The following is a 17,096-nucleotide window of genomic DNA, read 5'->3' on the forward strand; positions in this document are numbered from 1 at the left end:
CTCGCGCGCTGCGAGACTCCTGTCTCCTGCCCTGCGAGCGGCCGTCCGGGCGGGGGTAGAAGGGTGGAGGGAGGCGGATTAATCCCGTAATTACGCCGTGATCGGCGTGGCACCTGCTTTCAGTCCGCCCAGCTCCCGGGGGACCCCGGCACTGGGGGGTGGAGAGCAGCGCGAGCGAAGGAGAAGGGCGCGCGGAGGTACGCGCGGTACCCAGGCGCGCCGGCCGGAGAGCGGCACCGTGGCTGGGGCAGAGCGCAGGGGCTGCGGAGGGGCGGACGGCTCCCGGCCCACGGGTCTCAGACCCAGGGCCTGGGCCCCGAGCCCCCCGCCCCGGGCCCGGCCGGGTCGCGTCATGCTGCGCTACCTGCTCAAGACGCTGCTGCAGATTAACTTGTTCGCGGACTCCCTGGCCGGAGACATCGCCAACTCCAGCGAGCTGCTCTTCGGCTTCAACTCCTCGACGGCGGCGCTCAACCACAGCTTGCTGCCCACCGGCGAGCCTTCCCTCAACGGTGAGACCCAGCCCCAAGGGGACCTGCGGTCCAGGTGTGGGGGGAGATGGGAGGGTGACGCGTTGGGCAGACCCAAGCGCTCCTGCCCCAGGGACCTGGACCCAGCGGCACCTGCTCGGTAGAGGGTCCAAGGGATAAATTGGGGTTTAAGCACCTGCATGGGGGTATCAGAGGGAAGACGAGGGCTTGGGAGAAGATGACTGCTGACTGAGCCCATTACCCCTCACTTGCCCCATCGGACCCCCAAGGTGAGACGAACCCCCAGGCTGATTGGCAAGGACCGAGCTAAGAGACACTGAGACCCACTTCAAGGAGGGGGGGCGCAGGCGGGTCTGGGTCAAGCTGGGCCACTCAAGGACTCGCCCAGTTGCAGGTTTTCCTTCAGGACCCGAAGTTTTTCAAGAACTCACTTAGGATGAGGGTGAGGAAATGAAAATATTGGATGTGTTTACTACAGAGGGCGACTGGGGCGGCGATCGTGTCGGGGAAGCTTAAAAGTTTGGGACGAACACCCGGCCCACCCCAGCGGACCTGCGGCGGGCGGGCAGTGCCGGCGGCGAGGTCGTTACCGCTAATTACGGTGATTAATAAATGACGGAGACAGCGCGCTCTCCCCCTGCGCTGCGGGGAGGGGCCGGGTCTGGTCCCCTCGAAGCGGGCGCAGAGGCCCCGCGCGCCCTCTGCCGGCCGCAGCGGGAACTGCCAAATCCCGGACGCCTTTGCCGGGGATTCCCGGTTGCTCCCCACCAGCATCTTTCTGACTCAAACCGCTGGAATCTAGCGGTAAGCACGGTGCTGGAGACCCGAAGGTGAAGAGAAAGAAGACCTGGGCAGTGCGTGTGTGTGTGTTTGTGTGTGGTGTTCTCCAGATGCCGGGGGAGGAGCCCCAGAGCCTCATTAGCATGGCCATTAGCTATTCATTAGCTGCTGTTGGAGCATCTCCAGAGACTGGGAATGACAGGGAAGAAATTCCAGAGAAAGGGCGCCAGCAGCTGTGTCTACCGGAATTAAGGGGAGAAGGGCCGAGCAGAAGGATGTGGTAGGATGGAGGGAGCGGGGAGGAAGAAGATGCGGACTGAGCAGGAATCTCCAATCTCCCAAGTCTCTTAGATTGCCAAGATGTTAAGTACAGACCCCTCTTCCCCAGACCTCTCTGCTCACCAAACACTCACACGGTTGTTTCACCAGACATAGTCGCTTTTATTTTTTTTAAAGATTTATTTATGAAAAAAAAAAGATTTATTTATGCATACAAGAGCTGGGGTACAGGCCAAAGGTGTGGGGGAGAGAGGAGTCACCAGAGATAGAGTGGGGGAACGGAACAGGCAGAAGGACTGAAATACACTGTTTAGGGGAGCAGCAGGGAGTCAGGAGAGGTCTGCTGCGCCATGTGGGTGGCTCGCTGGCCTGCTGGAGATCGAACTCGTGCTGCAGTGGCTGCAGACAGCCTCACAGGTTGCATCTTAACCTCTTGCGCCACCAGGGAGGCCCCCACTGTCTCTTTTAAACTCAAGAATTGAATGAGGTATGTAGGGGAGGGATCAGAGTCTCATTTTGCCACTGAGAAACACATTTAGAGAGGATAAATACTGAGCCAGTGGTCCCAAAAACAGCATAAAGTTTGGCAATAACAGCTCTGTCTACTTCTATTACACCTGGAGGTTATGTGAAGTTGGGGGCAGGGTGGCAGTGGTGGAATGTTTGGATGTGGGAGAATCTCATTTGAAGAGACTATAGGAGGTAAGATGAGGTAAGGTGGGGAAGATAAGGTAAGGTAAGCCTCGGAGGAAGCACCCTAGTAATGGCAGAATGACTGTGTTTATTGAGCCTTTTTCCCCCAAATGCTTTACATATCTTATGATCTTTTGAAAACCCTATCATTACACCCACATTGCAGAGGAAGAGAGAGAGAATCAGAGGAGTTAAATACTTTGCCCAACTTCTTATGGCTAGGACATGTCCAAGTCTGAGATTTCAGCCCTGGTTGGTTCCATGCCAATCCCTGAGCTCTCCCAGCTATGCTCATCTTGGGGTTTATTTAAACTGGGACTGGAATGAGATGAAGAAGAGGCAGGCGAGAAGCAGAGATTTCCATGTCGATGGGAGGAAATTGGGGAAATTATTCCTTTCCCTGTGTGTTCCCAAACAATTAAATTAACTCTCCCAGCATGGGCAACCAGTCCAGCTTTGTCTCCATTATAACTTCTCAGAGTCTGGGTGGACTATTGAAAACCCACCCTCGGTGGGGGCTAATGACCCCCCCCTCGGTGCTGGAAAGCCCTGGAATCCTTGCAGATTTTGGAAACGGGTGGAAGGGGTAGGGACCTATGAGTAGGTGGCATATCCCAGTGCGAGATTAAGCGAGGCGACAGCGGCGTCTACTGGCCACCACCAGTTACAATTTCACTTCGGATGAAGCTGGGGGATGTCAGAGCAAGACCGCCTCTGGGATCCTGGATCCCAACCAACAGCTACAGACAAAACCATAGAAAAGTCTGTGGGCTGAGGGAGGGGCAGGAGCAGGATATGTGGGTGAGCAGATCTGAGGGAATAAGGGAAGGAATCTCTTCCCATCCAGTGATTCTTAGCCTTTCTTGGATTCATCAACCTGTAGAACTTTCTGTTGGAAACCATACACCTTTCAAAAAAGAAAAAAAGTTCCTCCCTTTTCCATACTGCTTGCTTTCAGGTCCTGTCACTTCACAGAGCCCCAAAGGCCTCCAGGTTAAGAACGCCTTCTAGTCCCAGCCCCAGTGCCTTCACTCCCGTCTACCTTTTCCTTGGGAACTCCTCCCCAATTCCACATTCTCTATTTTGCCAGCTTGGGGGCCAAAGAGGTGAAGACACAAGTGATGATTCTAGTGAACCCCTTGTGGTTGGTAACCCAGCCAGACGACCTGCTAGTCAGTGCGGGCGGGCACTGCAAGCCTGTCCAGGAGAGGGGCGGTGCGCTCGCCAAGCCCCGTCCATCATGCCCACTTACACTTGGCCGGGCAAAAGGCAGGTGTCTAGGCGACCTTAGGAAGGAGTTTGTGCCCTGGTTATGCTACTGTTCTCCGAGTGTGTAGGCGTTTCCTGGACCAAGGGGAGATACTGGCCCCCGCAGAGAGGGAGAGTGGACAGGTGGAGATCTTTTTTCTTTCTGGAGCCTCAACCTCTCCCCCATTGCCCGCAGTCTGAATGCTCCGCCACCCCCCAACCCCCCATTCGCAGGGTCAAGGGCTGGACCGGAGGACGCCATGCCGCGCATCGTGGAGCAGCCGCCGGACCTGCTGGTGTCCCGGGGCGAACCCGCCACGCTGCCCTGCCGCGCCGAAGGCCGACCCCGGCCCAACATCGAGTGGTACAAGAATGGGGCGCGCGTGGCCACGGCGCGCGAGGACCCCCGCGCGCACCGGCTGCTGCTGCCCAGCGGGGCCCTCTTCTTCCCGCGCATTGTTCACGGCCGCCGCGCGCGACCCGACGAGGGCGTCTACACTTGCGTGGCGCGCAACTACCTGGGAGCCGCGGCTAGCAGAAACGCCTCGCTAGAAGTGGCAGGTGAGAGTCCTGTCGTCAGCGATTGCTTCCGAGCGTGTGGGGGGCGGAGGGCGCCGGGTAACCCGATCCAGAGCCAGTCCCTGTCTCAGGTAATTCCATACAGTCCTTGGGAGCAAGACCTAAAGGGGCAAGTCTTGTGGGCCGGGTATTTTCGCACCTGGAGAAGCGTTTGGTCTTCGGTGATGCACCGCTCCCCGAACACTTTCCTTGTGTGATGGTTATTTCACCCCACATCCTCCTGACTTATCACCTTCATAGTCACGTTCCTCTTCCTCCTTCGCGCTTCGTCCTGCTCCAGTTCTCCGGGATGATTTCCGGCAGTCTCCTGGGAACGTGGTGGTGGCAGTGGGAGAGCCAGCCGTAATGGAATGCGTGCCCCCTCGGGGCCACCCAGAGCCTTCTGTGTCCTGGAAGAAGAACCAAGCTAGACTCAAGGAGGAGGAGGGCAGGATCACGGTAAGGGAGGGGGGTTATGACCCAAGTTTTGGGCATGAGGGCGGAGCCATAGGCTAGTGGTCCCAGTCGGGTTTCAAAGGAGAAAGGCCTGAAGCTATCTAGGAGGGTCCTGAATCATGTCCTAGAGGTGAGATCTGGGCATTTGCTGGCCAGAGACTGAGAGTCAGCTAATGCGTGAGGGATAAATAAGTGTGGATAGGATGGAACTGGTAACTGGATAAGATAGTTGAAAGCCTATTGCCCTGTGGCCTGGCGGAAGGCAGTTTGGACAGTGGGGAAAAAGATAGACCTGAACCCCACCTTGAGCAAATCATTTAAAGATTCCTCATCTAATAAATAAATCAGCCTCACCTGTCTTCTTTGGTTTGCTTTGGGGATCAGATAAGTAAATACGCCTCCATGGCTATAAAGGACCAAAGTTGTCATCATCACTCTGCAGATCCGTGGCGGGAAGCTGATGGTGTCATATACACTCAAGACTGATGCAGGGATGTACGTGTGCGTGGCCTCCAACATGGCAGGAGAACGGGAGAGTGGGGCAGCAGAGCTGCTGGTGCTGGGTAGGCACATGGACTTTCGGAGTTAAGGGAGTGGGTGGCCTGGGAGTGAGCAGCTGGGCTGACGCCCCCCTCCTGTCTGTTCACTCACTCCATAGAGCGTCCATCATTCCTGCGTAGACCAGTGAATCAGGTGGTCCTGGCGGATGCCCCTGTGGATTTCCCATGTGAAGTGCAGGGGGATCCCCCACCTCGTCTACAGTGGCGCAAGGAGGATGGGGAACTGCCCAGAGGCAGGTGAGAAAGCCCTTGCTTTTGCTTGTAAGGAGAACCAACCAGCCCAAGAGTGTTCCCTACATTATGTTAGAAAACTAGAAGGCAGACACCCTCTCCCTTGGTGGCATGGGAAGTGTGTCCCCCAGAGCCTACAGCCCCTGCCCTATTTAGTTACCACCTTCATTCATAGGCCCATGAGTACCAGTGTCTGTCCCTGTTGAGGCTGCCTTGTCTTCATGTACCCTGATTCTGGTGTTGTCCTGGGGGAGATAAAGGGGTTCTGTAGCTGTGGCCAACCCAGCCTGGGGGTGGGGAGTGGAGCAGGTATGAGATCCGGAGCGACCACAGCCTTTGGATTGGGCATGTGCGAGCTGAAGATGAGGGGACGTACACCTGTGTGGCGGAGAACAGCATTGGACGTGCTGAAGCATCTGGCTCCCTCACTGTCCACGGTGAGCGCCCACCTGGAACTGCCTGCAATGGGGAGTAACAGGAGGGGAGGTGGAGGGTGTGTCAAAATGGAGGATGAAAGAGAAAACAGAAGGAACGATGTGGGTTTGGTCATTTGAGAGAGAGAAAACTGACAGCTTTGAGCAAGAGCTGCATGGGCTTAAGCTTCTACCCCAGCCAAACTGGAGCCTCTCTCCCAAGTTCTTCTGAGCATTCCTGACTCACTGTTCCTTTATCTCCCCTCTCCTTCCCAGTTCCGCCCCAGCTGGTGACACAACCCCAGGACCAGATGGCAGCTCCTGGAGAGAGTGTAACTTTCCAGTGTGAGACCAAAGGAAACCCCCCGCCTGCCATCTTCTGGCAGAAGGAGGGAAGTCAGGTAGGTGGCCACCTCCCAGGGCTTCCCCACCACCTTCTCTTCTGTGTCTTAGTTCTCCCTCCTTCTGCATTTTGCAAGCTTCTCTCTGGATTCTGTTTTACCGTTGGCCCTCTCAGAAACATTTGCAGGCCATTTGGGAGGATTAAATAAAATAATGAATATAAAAGGTCTGGAACATATTGTACCCTTTTAAAGTGAAAGACAGTAAAGTGATAGGAAACAGTCCCTGAATGGTAATTCCTTGGAGTCTTTTTCTTCTGGGTAAAGATGTCCTGAGGATGTAGCAAATCCAATCAGATCCCTCCTACCTCAGGCCCTTTGGGCCTGGGCTTTATTTAACACAGTGCCCTGGAAAGTAGGTCCTGCGCAAAGGTGCCAGAATAGAACAGGACTTGCTCATCTATTGACAGGGATGTCTGCTAGGAGGAGCTCACAGTTACCCCTCTTCAACTTTAGTAAACCCTGGAATAACCAAATGACTTTAAGGGCAGTTACAAAGTAAATCAATACCCCCCCCCCCCGAAGGGTGAGAATTTTGCTTCTATGACACAGCCTCAGGTTAACAAAATAAGGTTGACTAAACCCGGTTTCCCACTGGGAAACCAGGCCACCCATTAACTCATTCCAAATCCAAAGTCACAATTTTCCAACATCTCTTGCTTCTGGGACTGTTGCACTTTACTTAGTTAAATGAATACAAATGTTAATGGTAGTAAAGGGTGGGACTCATCATAGTCTCATTTATCCTGAGACCCAAACCTCCTTCCTCCCTTCTCTTAGTTACTGTAAAACACTAAACCAGAAAGGGGAAGCTATGTAACATTTATCACAAAATGCATTAAAAGATTTTTGTGTGATTATTTAACCCTCATAACTATGCTCTAGGTCAAATTTGGGCAAATTAGGCCTCAGGAGGTTTAAACAGCTCGCTCAGAATTCCCCACAGAGCTAGGAAGCATATCCCAAAATCACCTAATCACATTCCCTCCATTTTACTGTTTTAACTACTTTAACTAGTTTGTCCAAGGTCACATAACTGGTTGGGCACAGAATAAGAACTAGGACCTCTGTGGATTGGGGAGTTGATGGAAATGGGGAGCTCTCTTGGGCTGTGTGCCTGCTCATTCCCTACCTGTGTTTCTTGCTCTGTCCCCAGGTCCTGCTTTTCCCCAGTCAGTCACTTCAGCCCACTGGGCGCTTCTCAGTCTCTCCCAGAGGCCAGCTAAGCATCAGAGAAGTGCAGAGCCGGGATGCCGGCTACTACGCGTGCCAGGCTGTCAGCGTGGCCGGTAGCATCCTGGCCAAGGCCCTGTTGGAGGTAAAAGGAGGTACGTGCTCATGGAGATAGGGCTGGACCCACGGCTCAGGAAGGGATAATGGCTTTATAAGGTCTGCTTTCTTGAATTCTGTGTAATCTGGGGACACCTTCCTGAGACATGTCCTTGAAGTTTGGAAATCAGCCGCAGAAGCCACTAATAGAAAGCTGGTTCCAGGAAAAGGCTGCGGATGGTTATGGAAGCCCCTGTGCTCTCCAGGGGAGGGGGCTATGTGAAGGAGCAGAGAATGAGGACAAAGGCTCAATTTACTTAAGCCTGGGATCCTCCCCGGACATGTCCATGTTCTTTCTCTCTCAGCCTCCTTGGATGGGCTGCCTCCCATCATCCTCCAGGGGCCAGTCAACCAGACACTGGCGCTTGGCTCCTCTGTGTGGCTGCCATGCAGAGTGACTGGAAACCCTCAGCCTAGTGTTCAGTGGAAGAAGGATGGGCAGTGGCTGCAGGGGGACTACCTCCAGCCCAACCTGATGGCCAACGGTACTCTCTACATCGCCACCGTGCAGGTAAGTCTCACCCTAGATGCTGAGCAACTGAGAATGGCCACATGGTCCACGTACCATCTCTAGGCAGTGGCTGCTGGTTCTAACTCCATTGCTACCCATCAGCTCTCTCAGACCACCTGAGAGTCCAACATCCTCTCCCATCCTTCTGTAGTCCTGCCTCCACCCTCTTGCCCTACTTTGCTGTGTTCAGTTTGCCAATCCTCTGCCCTCCCTTACAGGAGATGGACCTGGGACTCTACAGCTGTGTGGCCCGGAGTTCTATGGGGGAGGCCACGTGGAGTGGCTGGCTTAGGAGGCGTGGTGAGTTTTTCCCCTTCCCCTTGTTTTGCCAATATCTGTGTCCAAAACTGCTTCAGAGGTGATTGATTCCTCTCCATCCCCAGGACTGATTTTACCTTCAAAGTGCCATGGTCATGATGGTGGGTAGGAGAAGGGCAGCAGTGGTGCCCTTGAGAGGCAGATGTGAATGGGGGTTAGCACCCTAGGCCCCCTCTGCATCATCGCTGATGTCATGGTGCCACTTGGGAAGGAGGCAGGCTTCACTGGGGCCACCCTTTTCCCGTCCTTCTACTTAAAGATTATCTCCTCACTGCAGAAGATTGGGGAGTATCACCAGACCCCCCTACAGAACCCAGTACCCCTCCGGGGCCTCCCTCTCAGCCAGTGGTCACTGAGATCACCAAGAACAGCATTACCCTGACCTGGAAGCCCAACCCAGAGGCTGGGGCCACAGTCACCTCTTATGTGATAGAGGCCTTCAGGTATGGAGGAAGCTCTGGAGACAAACCCAGAGAGTTAAAATGAGGGGACCCTGTATCCCTAGGGTCTTTGCTAATGTGGGAGAGTTTTGCCAGCGCCCTCTCCTGGGGTGAGGAGGTAGTAGGGGTCCACAGAGAATGACGAGATGGAATACACAGTTGAGCGGCCCTGGCTAAGACAACTCTGCCACCTCATTCCCTGTGCAGTCAAGCAGCTGGCAACACGTGGCGGACAGTGGCAGATGGTGTGCAGCTGGAGACACACACAGTCGGCGGCCTGCAGCCTGACACCATTTACCTGTTCCTGGTACGGGCGGTGGGAGCCTGGGGCCTCAGTGATCCCAGCCCCGTGTCGGAGCCTGTCCGCACCCAGGGTGAGTGAGGCCAGCCCCTGGCTCGTGGGTACATGTCACACTGCCTGTGCACCCAAATATATGGCACCATGGCCACTAGGTCTGGCTGTGCCACGTAACTGAGAATGGCCACGTGGTTGACATGGCAGCTCAAACAAATACCTGCTGGGGTTCTCTATTTCTAGAAATCAAAGAATAGGGTAGCTTGGAATAAGGTAGGAAGTGGATAAATAGAGGTTGATGCAGTCATTTTGGTAGCTCCTCACAGATCATGTAGATTACTAGGACTGGGGGTCATCTTCATGTAGGAAGGTGAGGAACGAGGTCTTTAAAGGATGCATATGTAGTTATGCAGAAATAACACTTGTTAGCTCCAGGCCCACGCCCCCTTCTGGAAGCTATTTCCCTGACCTGTGTCCCCTGGGGTGGAACGGGTCAGGGCAAGGCAGGATACAAGCACACTCAGTCCTGAGTCCCTATGGCCCCTGCTGTGTGAACTTTTTGGTCAACAGGCAGGAGCCCATCCAGGCCAGAGGAGGACCCATGGAGAGGCCAGCAGGGACTGGCTGAAGTGGCTGTGCGTATCCAGGAGCCCGTGATCATTGGGCCCCGGACCCTGCAGGTGGCCTGGACTGTGAGTGTTGCACAGGGACCAGGTGAAGGCTGGGGTGATACTAGGGACCTAGGGTTCTCCAAAGTATGGTTTTGGGAGGATGGCAGGTGAGTGGCTAGATGACTGGAACAGGGGCTGGCTGGGAAAACGTGTCCCCTTCTGGTACACTTTGTCCTGTCTCCTATAGGTAGATGGCCCTGTCCAGCTGGTACAAGGTTACCGGGTGTCTTGGATGGTAGCAGGTCCTGATGGGGGAAGCTGGACAGTGCTGGACCTACCGTCCCTAAACCACCAAAGCACCGTGCTAAGAGGACTCCCCCCAGGGGCCCAGGTTCAGATCAAGGTGCAAGCCCAAGGCCAGGAGGGGCTGGGGGCTGAAAGCCCCTTGGTGACCAGGACCATTCCGGAAGAGGGTAAGGGAGGCTGCAGAGCTGATGGATGGACAAGAGGGAAGAGGCGGGTGGGTGAAGATGAAAATTACTAGGGGAGAGCAAGTCCAGTGGATGGGTGACAAGGTGGGCTGCAGTTTCCAAACCGGAAGGGGGAAGGTTGGGCCATGAGGGACAGCTTGCAATAACTGTCTGTGTCCTTCTCAATGTGCTCCGCCCTGGCCCAGCCCCCAGTGGTCCCCCCCAGGGAGTGGCAGTGGCCTTGGGGGGTGAAGGCAACAGCAGTATCACTGTGTCCTGGGAACCTCCACTTCCCTCCCAACAAAATGGGGTCATCAAGGAATACCAGGTACAGGGTTTGAGAAGGACTGAGTGGGAGGACTTGAGGGAAGCAGAGGGAGGACCTAGGGCCTAGGGTTAGGGAGGAGGGCTAGGGGATGAGGTTAGGAGAGGAGAGAGGTTTCGGAGTGTTGTCTGTCTCCAGGCTGCATTAGGCCTGGCTAAGTGCCCCCTGTCATTCAGAGCTTCGACTTTCCCTGGGAGGCCAGAATCCTGCTTGACTCTCCCACCCGGGTCTCTGCCTTCCTAGATATGGTGCCTGGGCAATGAGAGCCGCTTCCACCTCAACCGGTCGGCGGAAGGCTGGGCGCGCTCCGCGGTGCTTTGGGGACTGCTGCCGGGGCTTCTCTACCAGACTCTGGTCGCAGCGGCCACCAGCGCGGGCGTGGGGGTGGCCAGTGCCCCGGTGTTGGTGCAGCTGCGTGAGTCCAGGCCTGGGCTTGGGAGGGCCCGTCTGGGAGTCGTGGGGAGAGGGGGTTCCTAGCTACTGGGTTTCTAGACCCCTACGCTGCTCACCTCTCTGACCCCCACAGCGTCTCCACCGGAGATGGAGCCTGGGCCGGAGGTGGGCCCGGGGCTTGCTGAGCGGCTGGCGAGGGTGCTGCGGGAGCCCGCCTTCCTGGCCGGCAGCGGCGCGGCCTGCGGGGCGCTGCTCCTGGGACTCTGCGGGGCGCTCTACCGGCGCCGCAGGCAGCGCAAGGAGCTCAGTCACTACACGGGTGAGAGCCGCGGGTTGGGGCGCCCACTTGGGCGCTGGGTGACGGAGAGGAGGGCTTGGGAGTGGACGGAGCCTGGAGACCCCGCCCTCCAGGAGGGAGAGAGAAGAGGGGCCCGCTCCGAAGCTCTGCCTTTTTTTTTTTTAAATTATTTATTTATGCATGCAAGAGCTGGGGTACAGGCCAGAGGTGTGGGGCGTGAGAGGATTCACCAGAGACAGAGCAGGGAGCAGAACAGGCAGATCCACTGAAATACACTGCTGAGGGGAGCAGCGAGTGAGACAGGAGAGGTCTGCTGCGCCATGTGGGTATCTCCCCGGGCGGCCGGGGATCGAACTCGTGCTGCAGCTCTGCCTTTTGAAGACAGTCGGGGTTTTGCACTGTGGAGTGGGGAGCCCTCGGGACTGGGGCGTGGAAGGGCGGGGCCCTGAGGGGGAGGGACAAAACGGGGAGAGACCAGAGGCTGGGGACCTGGGTTAGATTTGTGCTTTAACTGTCTTGGGAAGTGGGCGAGCTTCTTAGTCTCTGCAAAGACCGGGCTAGTCTGGAGTCTCGGAGAAGGGAGAAAACACTTGCCTGGGGTGGGGCCTGCCAGGAGCGGGTGTGGCAGGAGCCCAGACCTTGAGCTGTGAGGCGGGGTCTGGATGGAAAGGCGGAGCCCGCTGAAAGGCCGCTTGAGTTCTGCTCCTCGCAGGTAAGGGGCACATCTAAGGAGCTTTTGAGATCTCAGTGACTCCCAAGCTTGGTTACACACAGGAATCATTTGGGGAGCTAGAGAAAAATACTGATGTCTGAGTCTCCCCCCCTAGAAATCCCGATGAAATTGGTCCAGGATGGCCCCTGTGGGGGAATTGGCACTTGGACCAGCTGCACATGATTTGGGGTATTTCTGACCCTTCTCATTTCCCTTTTTCTTTTTCCCATGGTTCCTTTTTTCCCACGGTAGCCTCCTTTGCCTACACACCAGCAGGTAAGTCATCTCTGCCCCAGTGGGGTTCACACCCCCAGTACCGGCTCTTCTTTCAATTCAGTCTCCCCCTCATCTTCCCAGTGTCCTTCCCGCACTCAGAGGGCCTCTCTGGAGCCAGTGCCAGGTAACTTAAACTCATCTCCCAAGGACACTCCCCTACCCTGAGAGACTGCTCTGCCTCTCTGGGCCTCACTGCAGACTATCTCCAGCCTCCATCCTGACACTCGCCAGCACTGTTCCCCAGCTCCCAATGACCCCTACCTCCCTTCCCTTCCCCAAGTTCACATGCTCTCCCTCAGGCCGTCCATGGGCCTTGGCCCTGCTCCCTACCCATGGCTGGCAGACTCCTGGCCGCACCCATCCCGGAGCCCCTCAGCCCAGGAACCCAGGGGAAGCTGCCGCCCTAGCAATCCTGACCCAGATGACAGATATTACAATGGTGAGGAATTATAATTCCCTCAGGGGCACTTCTGCCCCCCAGCACACTTCCTTCTCTCCTTCTCAACCTACTGGGGCAATCTGAAGGGAGCTGAGGTGACCAGGTCTTCCTGAGGTGGGTCAGTCCTTGGGGAGCATGTGAGTTGGGGGGAGACTCTCTCAGGCCTAGCTTCTACCCTGGCTTGGGAAGTAAGGTTTGGGGTGGGAGAAAAAAATCAATCCTGGGGGACTTCCTTTTGCCCTCCATTCTCCTGTCGTCCTCTGTTTTCCTGTCTCTGCCCCCCTGCCTCCTCCCCTGGGCCTCCCTCTTTCTGCTCCTCAGAAGCAGGAATCTCCCTATACCTGGCTCAGACGGCCCGGGGTGCTGCTGCCCCTGCCGAGGGTCCTGTCTACAGCACCATTGACCCAGTGGGAGAAGAGCTGCAGACCTTCCATGGGGGGTTCCCCCAACACCCCTCAGGGGATCTAGGCACCTGGAGCCAGTATGCCCCTCCAGAATGGAGCCAGGGGGACAGTGGTATGATTCCAGTTCCTAACACCCCCATTTTAGCAGAGTATCTCCAGTTCCTAACACCCCCATTTTAGCAGAGTATCTCCAAAGAGCATCCACCAGCCTGCCCCTCTGGGTCCTAGCCCAGCCCTTCCTTCTCACCTGTCTCATTTCTGTCTTTCTTGATCTTATTGGGTATGTCCCCTGCCCCCACCCTACTCTCCTCAGGAGCCAGGGGAGGCAAAGTAAAGCTTCTGGGAAAAGCCGTACAGATGCCCTCTCTCAACTGGCCAGAAGCCCTGCCACCACCTCCCCCATCCTGTGAACTGAGCTGCCTCGAGGGGACTGAGGAGGAACTGGAGGAGGCCGGGTACAGACGTGCCAGGCTGCAGAAGCCCAGTATACCTGGGCCCGGCCTGGGCCTGCGGGGGAGGCAGAGATGCTGGGAGAGGGGGGGTGACAGGAAAGCCAAGGGGGAGGCATGGCGGCTGCTAGTCACTGCTCCCCTCCTGCCTCTCTCTCCCAGCTCTGAGTCTGAGGAGTGGTGCCCTCCGGTGCCTGAGAGGAGCCATTTGGCAGAGCCTGATTCCGGTGGAGGATGCTTGGTCCCCCCATCCCGAGGGGAAACCCCCTCTCCCACACCTTCCTATGGACAGCAGTCCACAGTCACCCTCACCCCCTCTCCTCCTGACCCTCCCCAGCCTCCCACTGACATTCCCCATCTCCACCACATGCCCAGGTAGGGGGCTCAGCGGACCTTGCACATGGCAGTCCCTTGATACATAGCTGTTGAGTGGCTGATGGGGTGCGTGGCTGGGTGAATCTGGGGCATGCAGGCCTGTCAGGGGGGAGGTGTGACTTGGAGAGGACTATGGAGGCTGACAGGGTCTCACTCCCTGCAGACAGTTTCTCCACTGGGAGACCCTACAGGCTTCCTGGGGCATTTCAAAGTGTGGCTGTCCTGCTGCCTCAGTAGCTTGGGAGCCTCGTGGGGATGCGCTGTGTCCCGTTTGCCTGAGTGGTAGGCTGGGTGGCTACTGCAGTGCCTGGCACCTCATGGGCACTTAGGGTCTGTTGTGTGGACAAATGCTGAGACCTCACATCATTGCAGGAGGGCGCCCCCGAGGCCAAGTTCCCCTCTCAATGTATCTCAGCCCACTCTGAGTAGCCACGAAGGGCGGCCTGCTGGTCCAGGTGTGGGCTCCACTGCCCCCCATCACCTCAGCCTCAGCCCTGTCCCTAGCGCAGCCAGCAGTGCCCCAGGTGAGTCTGTAGAGCCCTCAGCTTGCCCCCACCTCTCTGTACCCCTGAAGCTTGTTTCCCTTCTTCTCAACCTCCTTTCCTGTCCTCTCTCTCCCTGTCTCCCCATGTTCCAGGGAGGAGCCGGCAGGTGGCTGGGGAGATGACTCCCCCACCTCAAGGGGCCCGTGCCAGACTCCGGAAGAAACCCAAGGCTCTTCCCTATAGGCGGGAGCACAGTCCTGGGGGTGAGGGGGCCACGGGCCTGAGAGATGGCGACAGAAGGGGGGACAGGCCGGAAACCACGGGTGAGCTCTGTGGGCTGGAGGAGGAAGCAGATGAATCCAAATCTTGGGCTGTTGGTACGCACCCTCCAGGTGCCAGGGAATGGGAGTAGAAAGAGAAACAGGAGACTCTGCTGAAAATAGGTCTCTCCCCAGACTTGCCACCACCACCCTTGCCGCCCCCGGAGGAAGAGGCAGCCTGGGCCTTAGGGCTGAGAGCCGCAGGCAGCATGTCCTCCTTGGAGCGAGAGCGGGAACGCAGTGGGGAGAGGAAGATGGTGCAGGCGGGGCCCCTGGGGGCCCAGCGGGGTCCCCACCCGGATGGTAAGGGAGCCCAGGATGGAAGGGTGCCGCTGCCACACAAGAAGGTGGGCTCCCAGACTGGAGGCTAATATTGCAAGGCAGATGGGTGCCATGGGTGGACTGAGGTCTATCCCAGCTCACCCATCACCTCCAGCTGGGTTCATGCATTTGATCCACATCATGGACCAAAGGCCATTTGTTTCTGTAGCCCTGTCTGAGCAGAATCCCCTAATGGTCCCAAGTTGCATCCTTTCCCTGGACCAAAGCCCAAATGAGGGGAGGAGGCTGCTGGGTGTTCTGTCCCACCTTTCCCAAGGTTCTCTGGGCTTGGGGGCTCCCCACCATCTCTGAGCGCCTGTCACAGCAAGGCCTGTCACGTGCAGGATGCTCTGCCTCTCCTCTGCCCCCTGGATGGCTTAAACCCTGTGCCTACCCTCCAGTCTTCTTCCTGAGCAAGGACTGTGGGTGGGTGGCACGTGGGTGGCACGTGGGTGAGCAGCAGTGCTCTGCCCCCAGCCTGCCCGCCTGCCCTCCTTTTTTGTGCTGCAGAGGAGGCCTGGCTCCCTTACAACCGACCGAGCTTCCTGTCGCGGGGCCAGGGCACCAGCACCTGTTCCACGGCTGGCAGCAACTCTTCCAGGGGCTCCAGCAGCTCCCGGGGCTCCCGGGGCCCTGGCCGCAGCCGGAGCCGCAGCCGGAGCCACAGCCAGAACCAGAACCAAAGGCCAGGACAGAAACGTCGAGAGGTTGGCGGGGGGGAGGTTGAGGGGGACTGAAAACAGGAAAATAGAAACTAGAAAAGAACTTAGTGGGAGAATGGGGGCGCCTGGGGGAAGTGTCCTAAGGAAGGGGCACAGTGAGAAAAGGGGAAGGGGAACATAGTGTAGAATTAGAGACAAAGAGTTAAGACAAGAAGACATGTATCAGAGGCCCAGGGATCCCCACAAGAGAACTGGGTCAGGAGGAAGCTAATGGAAAAAGGGGCCCCTTCTCCTTTTTCCTGCAAACCAGTCTCTCTCTCTCCAGGAAGCAAGATGACCCTTGATGAGAATATCAGGAGTGCCACAGGGAAGGCATTACCCCTGGACCAGGAGTCCCTCCCCAGGCAAATGAGGGGGAGAGCAAAGAGGAGCAGGGGAGCACTTCTCTCCCAGGAATGATTGCTTGGGGGCCCCTGAGGAATTGACTTAGAAGCCAGAGAACCTGCTCTTCCCTTTCCATCTCTTTCTGAGACCCATTTGTAAGAAAGACAATAAAAGAGCCCGATCAGGCCACTGGGCCCTGCTTGTCTGGTTCTGCGCAGGCTTTAGGAAGATGAGCGCTGCGAGGGTGTGTGTCCCGGTGCATGGGGGTTACTTCTACTCACTTTGGATCTTCCCTCAAAAACCCAGGGTGAGGACAGGGCTGATCTGTCCTGTTTCCTTCCGGAAGGAACTGACACGCCAGTTACACCCAGGGGGTGTAATAACCAACAATGAGAAACTGTCCTTCCTTTGGAGAACCCAGCCCGGCCTCCCTAGTGACCCCTCTTGGGTATACACCCACTCACCCACGAGGAACTACACCCTTCACAATAATAACAGTTGTCTAAATTCAAAGAATGGAGGAGCCGAGGGAAAACCCTGGGTAAAGAAGGAAAAAACCAAGTTTTGTGCATGCAAATGGGCACCTCTTGGCTGGATTAGGCCCAGGTGTGATTGGTTTGGCTGGTTCAGAATTTTAAAAGATTGCGAGTATAGATGACATGGTCCCCATCATTCTGTCCCACTTGCTGGTTAGCTGGCGTTTTATTTCCTTCTCGCTTGCTCTACCCACACAGCAGTAACCACCCTGGGGAGTCTGGCGGTGGGTGGGGAGGGAGGGGGGGTGATGGCTGCTGCCCCCAAATCTAAACTCTGACCTTTCCTGCCCCTTTCACCTATGCGTGTTCAAATCCCCTTTTCTCCTTTGGTCTGGCAAATGGGATTAGAATGTTTTCAAAAGGAATTTTACTGGGAAGCTAAAAGAAAAGCCAAATCCCCAAAAGGAAAAGTAACTAGAAAGGAAGGGATAGGTATCTTGAGTGCTGAGTCTTCATCCTAAGATCATGAAACTGCAGCCAGACTGGCTGATGAAGGAGCTCAGGAAGCTCCCAGGCCCAAGCTGCCTCACTCAGCCTCTGAACTCAGAGTGGCCTCCTGGTAGAGCTTTTAGGGTCTGCTTCCCAATGGGCCTTCCCTAAAGGTGTCTGAGGCCTGGTCAGGCTCAGTGACTT

General features: G+C 56.5%; 1 protein-coding gene across 3 annotated transcripts; it reads left to right on the forward strand.

Moving 5' to 3' along the window:
- Positions 1 to 352: 352 nt before the first annotated feature.
- On the forward strand, positions 353 to 15,744 carry ROBO3 (roundabout guidance receptor 3; the record flags this gene model as incomplete). 3 transcript variants are annotated; one of them, XM_084250563.1, is made up of 27 exons in its annotated part: positions 353 to 512; positions 3,726 to 4,052; positions 4,351 to 4,508; positions 4,948 to 5,068; positions 5,164 to 5,302; positions 5,606 to 5,733; positions 5,986 to 6,110; positions 7,267 to 7,438; positions 7,745 to 7,950; positions 8,169 to 8,250; positions 8,546 to 8,711; positions 8,916 to 9,082; positions 9,574 to 9,695; positions 9,862 to 10,087; positions 10,291 to 10,412; positions 10,653 to 10,824; positions 10,936 to 11,121; positions 12,065 to 12,088; positions 12,170 to 12,212; positions 12,388 to 12,527; positions 12,849 to 13,043; positions 13,245 to 13,386; positions 13,543 to 13,755; positions 14,128 to 14,279; positions 14,393 to 14,503; positions 14,696 to 14,863; positions 15,359 to 15,744. In XM_084250563.1, the coding sequence occupies 27 exons, from the start codon at positions 353 to 355 to the stop codon at positions 15,616 to 15,618; spliced, it is 4,227 nt and encodes a 1,408-aa protein (XP_084106689.1). In that variant the 3' UTR covers positions 15,619 to 15,744. The 3 variants fall into 3 exon arrangements, with proteins under 3 accessions (XP_084106689.1, XP_084106690.1, XP_084106691.1); XM_084250564.1 differs by having other exon boundaries at positions 15,392 to 15,744; XM_084250565.1 differs by lacking the exons at positions 353 to 512; positions 3,726 to 4,052; positions 4,351 to 4,508; ... (15 more) ...; positions 12,170 to 12,212; positions 12,849 to 13,043 and having other exon boundaries at positions 12,395 to 12,527; positions 15,392 to 15,744.
- Positions 15,745 to 17,096: the final 1,352 nt, after the last annotated feature.

This window comes from Talpa europaea, assembly GCF_964194135.1.
Source record: "Talpa europaea genome assembly, chromosome: 12".
Lineage (NCBI taxonomy): Eukaryota > Metazoa > Chordata > Mammalia > Eulipotyphla > Talpidae > Talpa > Talpa europaea.